We start from the raw sequence: 16,384 nt of genomic DNA, 5'->3' as shown, positions 1-16,384 counted from the left end.
AGTGACATCTCAACAGCTGGTCAACAATGTTATTTGCTGAGATGCAGAATGTTGGAGAGGACTAGCTTGTTTGGGCATGAGGGTTAAAGTGGAGAAAGTTCAATACAGTTTTGATAGTGTCAGATTTGATGTACCTATTAACATACAGTTCAAATTGTTGGATAAGATTAACACAGAAATCAGGATGAAACTATGAATTTGGTAATCTTAAACATGTGGATATTCTGAGCCACTGGCCAGGTAGAATCACTCTTAAGTGTAAGAGTAAGTATGGATAAAGAATAGGGCCCATGGGCTGGGTCCTGGAAGCTCCTTGTTAAGCGGTCAGGAAGAGGAACATCTCCGAGGCTATGGAACTGTATCATAAAATAACAAAATAATAATAACAACTTGGAAAGACTAGCCAGTTATGTTTCAGAAAAATAGGAAACATGCAAAAATCTCAAAAAAAAAAAAAAGATAAAACCTCATTACCTACTATAAATTTCAGAAGTCCTGAAAAAAAAAGATAAAAAATCCTGGAAATTGGGAGCTTAACATATTTAGGTTACATATCCTTTCCTGTAAAATTTCCTCCCTGGAGTTAATATTTGCTTTGTTTTCATATGTGTTTGCTTTACCACGGCCTCATCACTTCAGGATTTCCGATCTAAACCCTGAAGTAGACTGTCATTTTCTCACCATATAACCGCAGACGTGTTAAGTAATCCATCGCCCCTCCTCTCTTCTGACATTCCGCTTGGAGTTCTCCTTTTCCTTTAGTTGAGATGGATTGCTGTTTACCAGCATGCTGTTTTACTTGTGTTGGTGATCCCTGGTTGCTCAATAAGCTCTGAATAGTAGGTACATGCTTATCATATTATAAACACTGAAATTTTATTTATCAGAACCTTTTAGTCATAACTGTTAGATGAGATCTGAGTGTGTGTGGCAGGGGAGGTAAACTGTATAAGAAGTTTCAGCTCTCATCTATATAAAAGAATTTGTGTCTAATGCCTAAAGCTAAGGGACAGACATTTGGCATAGCAGTTAAGATGCCAGGAAAGAAGCCTGCGTCCCTAATGAGAGTTGCTATGTTTAATACTGGCTCTAGTTGCCCAGGCACAGCTTCCTGCTACAGCACAGTGTGGGAGGTAGTGGTGATGGCTCAAGCATGTGGGTGCTTCCACCAATGTGGGGGTCCTGCATTGCCCTCCTGGCTTTGCTCTGGCTGTCCTGAGCATTGCCACCAGTGCATTAGAGGGTGAGCCGGTGGGTAGGAACTCTCTGTCTACTACATAAATACACACTCATGTAATTAATATTTCAAAATGTCAGTTATTGTAGTATATAGTGTTTGGACAAATGTATGAAAAGGAGAAAAGTATATAACTTATTAATGTGATACTTATGATGAAGTGTAGCAGTTTAAAATAATAACTCCGTATTTAAACAGTTTGCTTGATTAGTAGAACTGTTGATGGAAGGCTTCTCTAGAATCTGTCTTTTGGATAATCAAGTCCTGTTTAAGGGGAAAAGATAAAGATAAATTTAAATATTATGAATATCTGTTCTAACCACAGTTTTAGTAAAAGAAATTATGAAATATTGAGAACTTATTTCAATTTCCTAAATTGAAAACCCCAAATCCATGAGACTGTTCCAGGTTTTGGAGCACTTTTGTGTTTTGAATTTTCAGATTTGTGATGTTTTACCTAAAGTTAATCATTTTGTCATCACTAAACTCAAAATTTTGAAATAAGACTTTTTGTGTGTGAAATTAATTATTAGAGTAATTGCTTTTAAATCACAGATTGTAGTCTATATAAAAATTCTTATTTAAAACTAGATCTTTTGAAAGTAGTTTACTGATTTAAAGAGCAGAGTTGTTTAATTTCTGTTCTACAACCTGAAATATTCTTTGCTTTCAGTGGCATTGTTGGAAATAGTGCGACCACGCTATTGACTACCATTGAAGAAATGCATTTACTAAGCAAAAAAATCTTCTTTAATAGTTTGAGTCTACATGCAAGTAAATTAATGGACAAGGTGTGTATAAAAAATGAATTTCTTCAACTCTGATTATGAAATTTTCACATCTATAGATGCTGTTTTGATGTTTTGTGTTGATTGATGATTTTTTTTTATTGTACTTCATGCAGTGTTCTTTTGAATGCTGCCTGCGTGCAGCAGCCTTAAGTCTTTGTCTTCCTGGAATAGCAGAAAACTGAGTCATAGTCCAGATAGAATCTTAAGCCCTACTTTTACCACCATGTTTCTATAACCAGAAATGAGTAGCTAAAGCAAACTTATCATAATTAGATGGAGGCTAAGTTGACATAAAGATTAGAAAACAAACTCTTACATAATGTTCAAGCAATTTGTATTTTTACAATCTGAGGTTAATCACTTGGTTTTACTGAGTTTTTTATTCTTCTGTATATATACTATAATTATTCGCATATAAAATTATTTAGAGATATATATATATATAAGCAAACAAGGGAAACATTGCAAATGAACCTCAAATGAGCCAGGTAGGGGATGAGAGGTTTGGTACAGTGGTTAAGAGGACTCTTGGGGCACCTGTGACCAACATCATAGTGCCTGGATTCAAGGTAAGATTTCAGTAGAGCAATAGGGGATAAATAGAGATCATCCTAATTAGAGAAAACAAATGGAAAATGCCAGAACACAAACTATGAGTCACAAACAGATTTTTTTCCCACTTATTGGAAAGATTACTTGGAAAGTGTTATGTTATATAAAAAAGAAGAGAGGTTAGATTAAAGATAGGGAGACTAAGGGAAGATTGAAGTAATTTTTATGAAAATATATGATCTAAAAGAGAGAGAGAGAGACTAAATTAACCATTTGGGGATAGGTTCTTATTATTTTTTTTTAATTTACTTATGTGACTGACAGAATAAGGCTCAGTGTATAAGGGAAGCCTAGAGTAATTCCTGGAGCACACACAAATATCTAGAATGCGGAAGGAGGAAGATGTTGGAGATGATGTGATGATGATGTTGATAGTAAGCTCCTTTTGACTTTCCTAGGGGCAATCTGAAATGAGTATAATTGAACAGATAGCCATAGATTGAGTTTCACAGATATGAGCTGATTCAATACCTGGCTTTCGATGAGGCTATTGGGAACCACTTATTATAACAGCAAAGCTACTGAAATACACAATGGCTTAGGAAATGCAGGCCTTTAAAAGAAGAAAAAAAAATTAAAAGTCAACACGGTGTCACATAATGCAATGCAATTAATTTAGAAAAAAAGTCAACAGTATGATTCTCAGAGAGGGGAAAAGCGAGTATAAGATTCTTCCAGAAAAACTTGGAGAGTAGTTTTAAGAAGGTGGATTTGGTGAGTAAGAACAGAAGCTACATGAAAACCTGCGGTGAAATAAAGAAAGCAGGCTTGTGCTCTTTGGTACATTCTTGCTCCTGTGGTGAAGAGGGGAGCCAGATTGCAGCATGTGGGAAAGCATATTACTAAGCATACTGTTTAGATAATCTGTAGGAAGATTCAGGGTCGGAATTTTAGCAGGAGGATGGGAAATTCCAGAGTCTATGGAATTGTATCATTAAAAAATACTACTAATAATGAAATTTAAAAACTATAGCAGAATTTAGAGAAAGGCCTTAGATAAAACAAGCATCTTAGAAAACACCATTTCCAACTTTAGGATAAAATAATCTGAAAGTGTGAATCATAAGAATATTTTTACGGTGATAGAAATTGATAGAAGAGTAAACTAAGGGGCTAGCCTTTTGGCTTGGTGGGTTAACACGCTGCTGCTTGCCTCTGTAGCATCCCTATTCACAGTGCTGATCTCCTTCCTTTTTTAAAATTTATTTTTTTCTTTATTTGAAAAGCAGAGTTACAGAGAAAAGGCAAGAAACATTATTTTCAATCTGCTAGCTCACTCCCCCAAGGGCTACAACAGCTCGGGCAGGGTCAGGCTAAAGCCAGGAGCCCAAGGCTACTCTCGGGTCACCCACATGGGCACTAGGGGCTAAAGTGCAGAGGCCACCTTCCACTGCTTTCACAGACACAATAATGGAGCTGGACTGAAAGTGAAACTGCTGGAGCTCTAACTGGCACCCATGGGATGTGGGGGTTAGAGGTGGAGGCTTTTGCTTGTGGTGCTATAACACTAGCCCCACTGCTCCACTTCTGATCCAGCTCCATGCTATTGCACGTGAGAAAGCAATAATGTTGCCCTAAGTATTTGGAACCCCCGTATTCACATGAGAAAACAGGATGGATTTTCAGGCTCCTGGCTTCAGCCTGATGATGACCTGCATTTGTAGTCATTTAGATATCCCGTCACTGGATAGAAAATATCTGTCACCCTGAATTTCAAATAAAATATTTTCATTGGCTTTTAGAAACACATTGGATAGAAAAAATAAAAGAATACTTTAGTGTGCATAGGTGGGTAACAAAAATTACCAAGCTCCACGGATAGACATAACTCAGATTTGATGGTTTCATTCACACCTGCAAGGAATTGATAATACTTTTTAGCATATGAAAATGTGGATGGCTTCCCTGTTCTTTTAGGCAGTATAAAACCTGAACAAAACCTTTCTAAATGGTGAAAACAATCATAAAAAAACAAAAACTCTCACTTTTTAAAAGTTAAAAAGGTGTCAACTCCAGTATTGTATTACAACCGAACATGGTTTGTGCCATGAAGGCAAAAGTACACCAGTGTTAGAACATAGTATTTAGTGTCTAGTGAAGTAAACTGGTTTTATATTCAAAGTACATTTGATCAGATTGTGAAAAAATGAATTTTAGTAAGGTTACTGGTGAAAACAAAAAATAGTTAATCTTTCTGTATCTCGGCTCATGAGGAAGTTGATGTAAGTTAGATGAGTGACTGGGTCAGTTCATTTTCTTCTAGCGTCTATTCCATCATTACCTTGCTGTTGCCTTTAATCTTTTTACATCACAATGATGTAAATTTCATTACACTGACTTGGTAGAGCCATGTTCTATTACTTTATTTTAACCTGTTTTCTTTCCATAATCTGATTGCTTAGTACTGCTGAAGAAATTTATATGACCACAATGGTTGCTTTTCCTAATTTTGTAAAGAATGTCATTGGTGCTTTGATGGAGATTGCATTGAATTTGTAGATTGCTTAGGTGATATAGATGTAATTTAGTAAAAGTTCCTATAAGTTATAGATTTTTAATATGTCAGTCAGTTCTTTGATTGTTTTGTATGTATTGTTTTTAGTGTGAACACACATGCATGGGTTCTTATTAAACTTAGTGTAGAATATAAGCAATGCATAAAGCATTCTCTATTCTAGGTTGAACTCCCACCACCTGACCTTGGACCAAGTTCTGCACTAAACCAGACACTCACGTTGTTGCGTGAAGTTTTGGCTTCTCATGATTCTTCAGTCATTCCTTTAGATGCTCGCCAAGCTGATTTCGTGCAAGTATGTAGTAAATTTGTAGTAATAGTCATGTTTGCATCTCCATTGTACGTTATGTTAGATTGCTAGCATTTTATAGCCCATATGTTTTGACAGTCGCTTTCATGTTATTGATTTTCCTTTGAGTAAAACTGCTCTCCTTCATTTAAAACATTGACTCAGTGATGCTTGTTTTAAATGATGTGGCTGTTACACTATTTAATATTTCCTTGTATGCTTTTTTTTTTCTCCTTGTGTGTTTCTACACGTTGGCTTCCTGATAGTTTAACAATAACTCTGAAATGCCATTAATCCAGCACTAGGTCACATAAGAGCAAATACAGACTTGATTTTTATTTTTCATCTGTAGGTTTTATCATGTGTCTTGGATCCTCTGCTCCAGATGTGTACTGTGTCAGCCAGCAATTTAGGCACAGCTGATATGGCCACTTTCATGGTCAATTCTCTGTATATGATGAAGACAACATTAGCTCTGTTTGAATTCACTGACAGACGTCTGGAAATGCTTCAATTTCAGGTAAATTCCTGTATAATAATGAATGTTGAGTACTGTGGAATCTTTTTTTTTTCCTCTGTGTGATAGCTTTACATTTAAATCGGTTGCTTTGATTCATTTCAGTGAACTAATTTTTGTAAATTTCTTGAAATAATTTGCTTGAAATACATACATGCACCCCCCCACACACACATACACTTGATATTTTGGTGTTCAGCTGTGGCAAGGGCAGAATTTAATGGTTCAAACCACAGTATCTGTTGGTAGAATGAAGCTTCTCTGATGAATTGGGACAGTCTTCAGTTCTGTATGTAGGTTTCAGTTTCTGAACTGTGAATAATATGCTATATTTTTCAAGCTTGTAGCTAGTGCAGAATGTGTTACAGAGGACAGCTATATTTTTATCTATGTGTAAACCAGTGTTAGGCAAAACATTGCATTTATTATACCAGTCATTATTTCTTTACACTAGTGGTATCACAAAGAAGCCTTTGATAATTAAATGAAATCAGTTTTTGAATTTGACAAGAAATTTGCTTCCAACTTATTGATGTTGAAAACAAAAAGCTTCTAAATGTTCCATTTTATCACAAGTATGCAAACATTGCAGTAGTGGATACGGCAAAGATTGATTTGTTCTTTTGAGTTTTTCTGAGGAATGAGTTTTAATACATCACATTTGTGATATTTTCTAAGCTTGAATAACTTCTTTTAAAATAAATTTATCAGAATCAAACATACTTGTGACTTAAGGTCATATGTTCTATACTCTGCACTATAGCATTTCTCTCTCAAGGGTCACAGATTTCCTCTCTTAAGGTATCACATCTTGAATTTTTTTTTAAATTAAGTCTTATCTATGTAAAGTGAACAAATTTCACATATTTCACAATACAGATTTAGGAGCTTAGAGATACTTTATCCTGTGTTTGTTCCTGCCCGTGTTTCCACACACCATCTTTTTCCTCTTTTCTTCCCTCCTTCTTTTCTCCATTCCTCCCTCTTTCCTTCCCCTACCCTCCCCTTCCCTCCTTTCCCCTTTTAAAAATAATTTGCGGTAGCATACTTTCACTTCACAACCACAGCCTTCATTGGGTAAAGATTTCAGCAAGTAATAAGTTAAAAAAAATCAGCAATAACTTTTCCACAGGATACCACAGGGCATATATTTATCTTCTGGGGACTAACTTTTTTCACCAAACATAATGGTTTCCAGTTGCAGGCATCTGCTGCAAAGACAGGTTATCATTTTTTCTGTGGTTGGGTAATATTCCATAGTGCATATATACTATTTTTTCAGTTCTTAAATTTTTGTTGTTGTTTCTGTTGGTGACTCTAAATGCTTGTGGCTGTGTATATTCCTTCTTTTAGGATTTTTAGTTTTAAATCTGTTGAATTGAATATGTACTCTGGATGATGAAAATTTAATACTGTACACACACACACACACACCCATACATATACATATGCACACAGAAGTAAGACCGTAGTTACGGTTTTACCATCATCCCAATATAGGTAGAATTTTAGGAAAGATCAGTGTTGTGTGAAATTACTATGGCTTTATAAAAACTATTCATGATTGAGTCAAGTAATAGGAATTTCTTCAATAGCACTTTCTTTTCTGTGAAATTAGCAGTTTATTTAAATCAATTTTTTTGTTTATTGTTAGTCCAGACCCAAATCCCTGCCCTTTATCTAAATCTTAGGATGCCCAGCTGTTCATTTGTTTGCTTTATCTGTAGTTACCTGCTTTTTTGTACTGTTCCGTAGTCATTTTTTGCAGGTTACAGTGTTCTTGTGTGTATTTATTAATTTATTCAGTTTCTCTATATTCTTGCTTTTTGTCTCCTCTCATGAGTTAACTGGACTTTTCGTATGTATTTTAACTTTCTCGCCTAAAGCTAAATTTTAGTTATTATGCATGGGTTAAGTCTAATTATGCATGACATTTCCAGGAATGGTTATGTCAGCAGACAGGTTACCCTTTCTCCGGCTTGCTCTGTCAGGTCTCACCACCTTCCCGATTCCATAGGCACTCCAAGAAGACAGGCCCAGTGTGGAAACGCTTACCCGGCCTGTATGTTCATCTTCCTTGCTGATGTGTCACTGGTTGGTGCTGGCTGGGGAACGTCTCAGATAATACAGGAGCGCAGGTATAGATGATATGTGCATCAAGGCCCTCCAGAGAATTAGTTTACTTGGTTTGATAAAGGACTTGATTTTCAGACCTGTTCCAACAGTAATAATAATCACTCATTTTCCCCATTCTGATTTTGTGTTTTCCAGTGTTTCAGAGGGGAAGTGCTAGCTAGTCTGATTATCTTTCATTTGTGTTACCCTAGTCTCTCCTTCTGAAAGGCAATAAGGATTTTCAGTTCACGCATTTCCCCAGAATATTGCTAAGTAATGCTCATTTTTCTGTTATTTCTTGGATTTCGAAGATCAAGTCAGATTTGAACTTTCAAAACTTAGTTTTTTGTTATTTCTATAATCATTACTGCTTCGTGTATTGCTTTAAAATCCGAACCTCCTGATTTTCATTGATCTTATCTTATGGACCTATCCTCTAATATCTTTTTAAAAATCTATCACTTTTATCCATTTCATTGTTACTGTCTTTGAATTAGTTTTCTTCCATTTTTGTCTTCACAACAATACTTTAATTCTTAGTAGCAACTCTCATCTTTTCACTTTCATTAAATGTTAACATTAATGCATCTTATGTTTGATTTCTAGTTTAAATACAGTAAGGGCTTTGATTGTACTTCCTTAAGCATTTACTTTGAAAAAGAAGATGAGAAGAAAGTTCTCTGTGTTTTTCGTTAGTATTGCCTCAAGAAACATTGCTTGTTCTGCTTTTTCACATGGGTCACCGCTTAGCTTACTCAGAGTCAGTTGAGTTCACAGCACTACCCATCTTGTCACAGATCAGCATATCCTTAGGACTGTAGGCTACCTCAGTTGCAATGGGATTTCCTTCAGACTTTCCTAGGTGGTATGCTTGGCTTATTGAGTCATTCAAACAAGTTGGAAGGGTGTAAACTTAGCCAGGAATATCAAATCTTAATCATCTTTCCAGAATTCTTAGTTTATCTTATACTGTTACTCTTTATTAATGTGTCTGCTTGTGTTTTCCTTTTACAGCTTTTAAAAGAGCTGAGAAGCTACTCATACTTTTGGTTAGCTGCTAGTCCTGGAATCCATTTTATTTTTTTGAAAATATATATAATACTTGAAATGGAGTTCCAACCTCTGGTTTACTCCCCAAATGCCTGTGATGACCACAGCTCAGCTGGACCCAGGACGTGGGAACTCAGTTGAGATCCTCTGAGTGAGTGGCAGAGTTTCAATTACTTGAGCCATGACTGCTGCCTGTCAAGGTTGCCAATAGTGGGAAGCTGAGGTCAGGAACTGCAACTAAGAATTGATGCCTGGGGCCTGGCAGAGTAGCCTAGAGGCTAAAGTCCTGCTTTGCTTCCACCTGGATCCCATATGGTGCCAGTTGATATCCTGGCTGCTCCACTTGTGGCCTGGGAAAGCAGAAAGGATGGCTCAAAGCCTTGGGAGACTGCAACCATGTGGGAGACCCAGAAGAAACTCCTGGCTTCTGATTTCAGATTGACTTAGCTCTAGTTGTTGCGGCCACTTGGGAAGTGTACAAGCAGATGGAAGATCTTTCCTCTCTGTCTCTCCTTCTCTCTGTAAATCTGAGTTTCCAATAAACATAAATAAATCTTAAAAAAATTGATCCCAGCCGCTCAAACATGGAACAACATAGGTGTCGCAATCACTAAACTAAATACTCAACTCCTTGTTAACATTTTTAAAATATGTCTTTATGTTCTTTTTGTAGGACTTCTTTGTGGGGAGGAAAATTAACTTAGAAGCCGTCTGTGGTTTATAACGTGTGCTCCTATAGGCGACAAATTTGTGATGAAGAGCAAAGACTCTGCTAGTTCATTTCTACTCTCATCTGTGTATTCCTCCTCTAAAGTGTTTATTTCTGTTTTATTCTAGATTGAAGCACATTTGGACACACTAATAAATGAGCAAGCCTCTTATGTCTTAACTAGAGTTGGCTTGAGTTATATCTATAACACTGTACAACAGCATAAGCCTGAACAGGTAAGCAAATAAATGGATGTTTCTAGTTCAAGAGATTCTCTAGTTTAGAGTATGGCTGCTTAAGCTGCTAGAGCTAAACTCTGGATGTGAATCTTGGCTGTATCGTTTATTAACTTTTTTTCCCCTGGAAACGTGCCTTAGCTCTTTGTATCTGCTTTCTTTTCTCTAGCTTGGGGTAAAAATAGTATTTGAGTCATATGGTAGTTCTGAGGATTAAGTGAGGTAAAATATGTGGAGTTCTTAAATGATTACCCTAGATGTAGAATGTTCTCAAATTATATTTTATCCTGCTTACTACCAATAGTTTTGATTAAAAGTATACAAAAATAATTAAAAGACACTATTTACAGGCAAAAATGGAAGATGACCCTTGACTTTGGAAATAAGTAATAAGATTTTCCCAATTTGAGCAGTCCATTAATGGGCAAGTGAGATGAAATGCATATCCCTTCCTTTATATATTTTTTATTTTTTTTTTAATAGGGCTCTTTAGCTAATTTGCCAAACCTAGACTCTGTGGCACTGAAGGCAGTGATGGTGAGTGTTTAAGAAAGTATTTCAATTTAAGATTTCTTATGTACCACTCTTTCTTTTTTTTTTTTTAATTTATTTTCTTCTTTTGGCTTTTTTTTTTTTTGGCTGTTTGATAATTTTGTTTTGGTTTACAGTTTTTCTCTCTTGATATATATTCACAGTGGGCCCACCAGTAATGGTGGAGTATGTATTTCTTTAGGTAATAAACCTCACACAGTAATATTTCATCCTACCTGGCAGTATGATTATTACTGTTTAGGATTTCTTCATTCTCAGTTTTTTCCTAATGTAATAGAGAAAAAATAAAAAGGACAGACATGAAGAAGTTATATTTCATCATTGACTTGCTACTACCATGATCCTTAGTTTATAGTTCTTGACTTCTTCCTAAAATAACAACTGAAATTGGATTCTAGTCTTTAAAGAGTGTTGCTCTTGAATGTGCGACCCAGTGCACCTCCAGTGTGTTCCCCTCTGGAGTGAGTGTTTCCACATTCCTTCCTGCTAGTATGTTTCTGTGATTTGATGGTGATTCAATTATACAGCCCTATTTCTTGCAGGAGTGATGCCTTTGGAAGCTTTATAATGGTAGTGATAATAATAACTACAGAGCCTAGCAGCGACAGCTATTACTACTTACTGAGTATGCCAACTGTTTTCATGCTTAGAGCCTTAGATCATCAAAATTCAGGAAGTCAGCCTCCAGAGCTCATGGACTCAATCACTATACTAGGGTCCTTCAGAATGTTTGTGAAAATTGATATCAAAATATAGACTTGTGTTGATGCAAAAATTGAAATCAGTGCATACTTTTGTCATTATATGAGTTTCCATTATGTACATTGTAAATTTCTTGGATATGTGGATTTAAAATTTTTTCCTCATCAAGATAGACTTAATTTCAGTTTTCACAAACTTCTTTGAAATGTCGCTGTAGTATATTGCCTATTGTATGTGTTTAAAATATACATACTTAGAATCTCAATGATTTGACTTTCAAAAATATTCTCTAGGATCTTTTGAATGCCAGAGCTTTCTTATGTCATTTATCAGAGTTAAATTTAAGTGAACATAAAGGAATATACCCACATGATACCTTACAAATTCAAGAAAGGCAGAGCCGATTGTCTTAGTATTAAGTAAGGAGAATTGAAAAACTGAATAGGAACATCATGTCAAAGTGACACTGTACACCGAAACATCATAACTTCTCAATACCAAAAATGCTAACAGCAAAAACAATAGAAATTCAAAGAAAATATGTGAAAAAGTTCAAATAGAAACAAAAGGAATGACTTTTAGATTAAGATTTTTCTTTCCTAGGAAATGACATAGAAGCTTGCCATATAACTTAGTGATTGCATTTCAAGATATTTACCCTCAAGTAAAGACATGTTAAAACAAAGAGCAGTTGTATTAGCACTAAATAAATGCATTGTTCCCTCTGTTTCTTGTGTCTAGATACATGTTCAATCCATAATTTAACCTACATAATACTTCTAAATCCCATTAAAATTCTTATGTGCCTCGTCTTAATGTTGAGCAGGTAATTTAAGTGTGTAATCCAGATTAAGCTTTGTGTTTAACTCATAATCTTATGTCCAACTGTATGGTACCTCCACTTAGGATTCCAGAGGAACTTCAATTCTGCATATCCAAATCTTAGCCTGCCCCATTCTAGCTCATGTCCTTTTTTAGGTTTTCATAATACACAAAGTGGTAACAACATCTGTCCATTTGTCATTTCAACAATTACTGATCAATACATTGCTGAGGATTAGGGTGAAAATAGATGTAATACAAAAGGCATGCAGTTCCTATTTGGCAAAATAAATACATTGTAAATATATTTGTCTCATAACAATATTGTGAATTAAGTTATATAAATTTAATATTTGGCAGTCAGGTTCTTCATCCTGCCAGTAAGCAAGTCATAAAGATTTCATGTTGACTTTCTTAAATGTATCTCAAATTCTCCCCACATTGACTGCCCTGCAGTCTGCAGCAGATACAATTGTATGGACAATTAATGTCTTCCATTCCAGCTTTACAGTCTTAAAACTTAGCTTACTCTGCTGCTAGAATAGCATGCTGATGACTTGATGAGAAATTGAAATCCTCAGAAAGGCATGTAAGTCCTATGAGATCTGATCCTTACATTACTTGTCATTTTCCTTCTTACCTCCAGTCTCCTTCCACATGCAGTCCTTTCCCAGAACCTTCTTCCTCTGCTTAATGTCTGTTCATCTTTAGGATCTCACTCCAACATAAGCTCAGTTTCCTCAACTATGTGCTTGCCAGGCACCAGACTAGGCTCCCAGTTACATTTTATAATACCTTGAATTTTATTTCATAACATTTCACAGTTTGCAGTTTATATAGTTATTTACATTGTTAGTTGTTTATAACCTGCTTCATTGGACTGTAAGTTCTGTGAATCAAGAAGTTGTCCTGTTTTTCAATTACTGTGTTTTCAGTGCCTGAGACTTCTCTAATAATATGTATTTCAGAAATACTGAGTGAATATATTAATGAACACATTAGCAAATACAGTAAATCCAGGGAGGTAATGTAGACTTGAAATCTGATAACTCAATAAAAGTAGTGAAGGATGTTAAAATTAATATTTTGAATTCAGAATTCTAAAAATGGAATTGCTTATATTTTAGTAATTTAAAATAATGTTTTAATTAAAATTATTAGAAAATACTCATTTGGAAAATGAGCATTGCAATACGGGACTTTTCCTAAAATATAATCCTTAATAGAGATGGTCACATTTGAACTGTTCGGTAACAAATGCACTCACTTTATACTTTGCATTTCTCTCCCATGTAGGTTCAGTTTGATCGTTACCTGTCAGCCCCAGACAGCCTGCTCATGCCTCAGCTGAGCTTGCTTCTAAGTGCTACAGTAAAGTAAGTGTGCTTTGTTCTAAATAGTTGGTAATGGATCATATATATATATATACATATGAAAATTTATTTGTTTTTCTTGGAAAGTCAAATATACAGAGAGGAGGAGAGACAGAGACAAAGATCTTCTATCTGTTGATTCACTCTCCAAGTGGCCACAGTGGCCAGAGCTGAGCCAATCTGAAGCCAAGGGCCTGGAGCTTCTTCTGGGTCTCCCACACGTGTGTAGGATCCCAAGACTTTGGGCCATCCTTGACCGCCGTCCTAGACCACAAGCAGGGAGCTGGATGGGAAGCAGAGCAGCTGGTATTAGAAACACCACCTCTATGTACATGTGCAAGGCGAGGATTTTAGCTGCCAGGCTACTGCGCCAGGCCCTACACCATATTTTTTTTAAACAAAAGTACATTTCTTATATATAAAAAAGCTATCTTTAAGATCAGTAAATTTACCTTTGAGGATATATGTTTATCAGCATTTTTGCTTCCTTGTTGTCCCAAGGATGTGACCTTGAATCTGTCCATAATTATTTGAGTAGAAAGTACAAGTACACTGTGCTGTAAAGTTATTGAGTTGACCTAGAAAAAAGTCTACTGTTCCATGGTAGGTTTGTAGTGGTACTAAAGCAAAATTATCTAATATGAAAGAGATGATGTAAGAGAGAATGTTGGACAATTATTATCATCAAAAAGAAGAAAACAGAACAGATGGGTAAGTGTAAAACAAATAACATGATAATGTGCTTAAATCTAGCTGTAAGGGTAACTAATATGTAAAAGGACTTCATGTTGTAAATGAAAGACAAATTAATTATGTGCAAAATCATGGCCCAACTACCTGCTGTCTATAAGATATCTACTTTATTTTTGTTGATTTGAAAGACAGAGAAAGATCTCCCATCACTTCTCAAGTTCCTAGAACACCCAGGGCTGGGCAAGACCAAAGCCAGTAGCTGAGGACTCAGTCTGAGTGTCTCATGTGAGTGCTAGGGATACAAGTACTGAGCCTTGCCCTGCTGACTCGCAGGACGCACAGCGTCAGAGAGCTAGGATGCACAGTAGTTCCAGGATCCAAATGGTAGTTTAAACTCTATGCCAGACACCACAAACATGCACCTTAAATGCAAAGACAGATACTGTAAATGTAAAAAAAAAGGGAGGCAAGTCAAGATATATTGTGCAAGTGCTAATCATAATAAAGCTGTATTAACTATGTTAATATGATCAAAAGTAGACTACAAAGTAGATAATAATACTAGTTATAAAATACTTCACAATAATGATGGGTCCAGTTTGAAGAGCATGAAGTAGTAAATATATGCATCCAACAGCATAGCCACAAATAACGTCAAGTATGGGCTCAGAGGACTGAGAAAAAATAGGTGAATCAACTATTACGGTTAGTAATTAATCAAAAAAATAAGGTGGAAAATTGGGATGCTGTGAAGTAATTTAGTAGTGTTAATATTTCAGCATAAATTTTATAGAATTCTACACATTTCTATAAAAATAGCATATTCTTCACGAAGGCACATACAATAGCAGAAGCTATTTGAAGATAAAGAGGAAATAAGGTAAAAAGGAAGAAGTTCAAAGCAATATTGCTTTTATAAATTCGTTTATTGATTTGTACAATAAATTGAATAAAACAAATTATCCTATTTTAATATAGAAAAACCTCATGTAGAGTTTGTTTAATTGATTTGCTTATTTACTTGAAATAATTATGGAGAGAGAGAAAGAAAGAGACATTATCTTCCATCTATTGATTCACTCCCCAAATGGTCACAATGGCCATTGTTGGGCCCTTGTAAAGCCAGGAGCTTCTGGGTCAGCTGCTGGAAGGCAGGAGCCCAAGCATCTGAGCCATTTTTGACTGCTTTCCTCGGCACTAGCAGGGAGGTAGATCAGAAGTGGAGCGGCTAGAATATGAACTGTCTGTAGGTGGGATGCCTGCATTGCAGGCTACAACTTCACCTACTGTACCACAACGCCAACCACTCAGTACAGATTTTTTAAAGCACTGTTAATCTTGTTTTTTTTTTTCTTGATAAGAGACTATTTAAAACAAATGATAAATGTTTACCTAGAAAAAAATATATGAAAGGAACTTCTGATCACTTTCAGCATCTCTGCGATTACCACTCTGATTCAAGGAAACATCATTTGTGTCTAAATTAATCTTCTTTGCTTCCAAAGTATTTTATTTTCACTCTTGCTCTGCCAATCTATTATAACCACTATGATCTTACCTAAATTTCCCAAGCAAAATAACCCTTTAATGAGTTACTGAATTTAGTTATCCCTTTGATTGTATAAATTAGAATGTTTCACTCATGAAAGCAATATCATGGAAAGGTTAAATGATTGTGCCAAGGTTCAGCAATTAATAAGAAGCAGAATTAAGATTTGATTTTAGTATTTCTGATCCTAGAGTCTGTTCAGTATTATGTTTTTAATAGCCCTTTCTCTTTATTATTTTTAAGTGAACCTCAAAGATGTTTGTTGTGTATAATAGATAACATCTGTGTGAAGTAAGTGAAATAGTCTCTTCAAATGTAGTTTGATTTCACTTTGAAAAATAGGAAACTGACTTGGGATGAAAAACTGAATTGACCTATTATGACATTTTTTATGTTTTATTGTGATAAGGAGGAATGCAAGTTTTAACCAATCTATACTGCGTGATGTACTGTCATACTGCGAAATTTTCAGGCTTACTCTGTCAATACCTTCTTTTCTCATGTGGGACGTCTGATTGCCCTCTTCACTACGGTGCTATAATAAAGCTCAATTTTAGTGATCATAAAACTTGAATGTGGTAGAAAGCTATTTTTAGAATTGCTTGGTTTATGATTATGATAA

At 35.6% G+C, this 16,384-nt stretch overlaps 1 protein-coding gene across 2 annotated transcripts in view; it reads left to right on the top strand.

The window, feature by feature from the left end:
- The window catches only part of COG6 (component of oligomeric golgi complex 6), a 64,387-nt gene that overhangs the window by 36,247 nt on the left and 11,756 nt on the right, over positions 1–16,384 (top strand). For both annotated transcript variants that reach the window (XM_040991480.1, XM_040991479.1), the window contains exons 13-18: positions 1,911–2,028; positions 5,319–5,450; positions 5,797–5,964; positions 9,964–10,071; positions 10,555–10,608; positions 13,444–13,523. In XM_040991480.1, the coding sequence (XP_040847414.1) occupies positions 1,911–2,028; positions 5,319–5,450; positions 5,797–5,964; positions 9,964–10,071; positions 10,555–10,608; positions 13,444–13,523 (660 nt within the window). The remainder of the gene's footprint in view (positions 1–1,910; positions 2,029–5,318; positions 5,451–5,796; positions 5,965–9,963; positions 10,072–10,554; positions 10,609–13,443; positions 13,524–16,384) is intronic.

Source organism: Ochotona curzoniae, unplaced genomic scaffold, assembly GCF_017591425.1.
Source record: "Ochotona curzoniae isolate NIBS_2020 unplaced genomic scaffold, NIBS_Ocur_1.0 contig_64, whole genome shotgun sequence".
NCBI lineage: Eukaryota > Metazoa > Chordata > Mammalia > Lagomorpha > Ochotonidae > Ochotona > Ochotona curzoniae.
The sequence above is the reverse complement of the archived record's forward strand: the minus strand, read 5'-3'. Positions and strand labels throughout refer to the sequence as shown.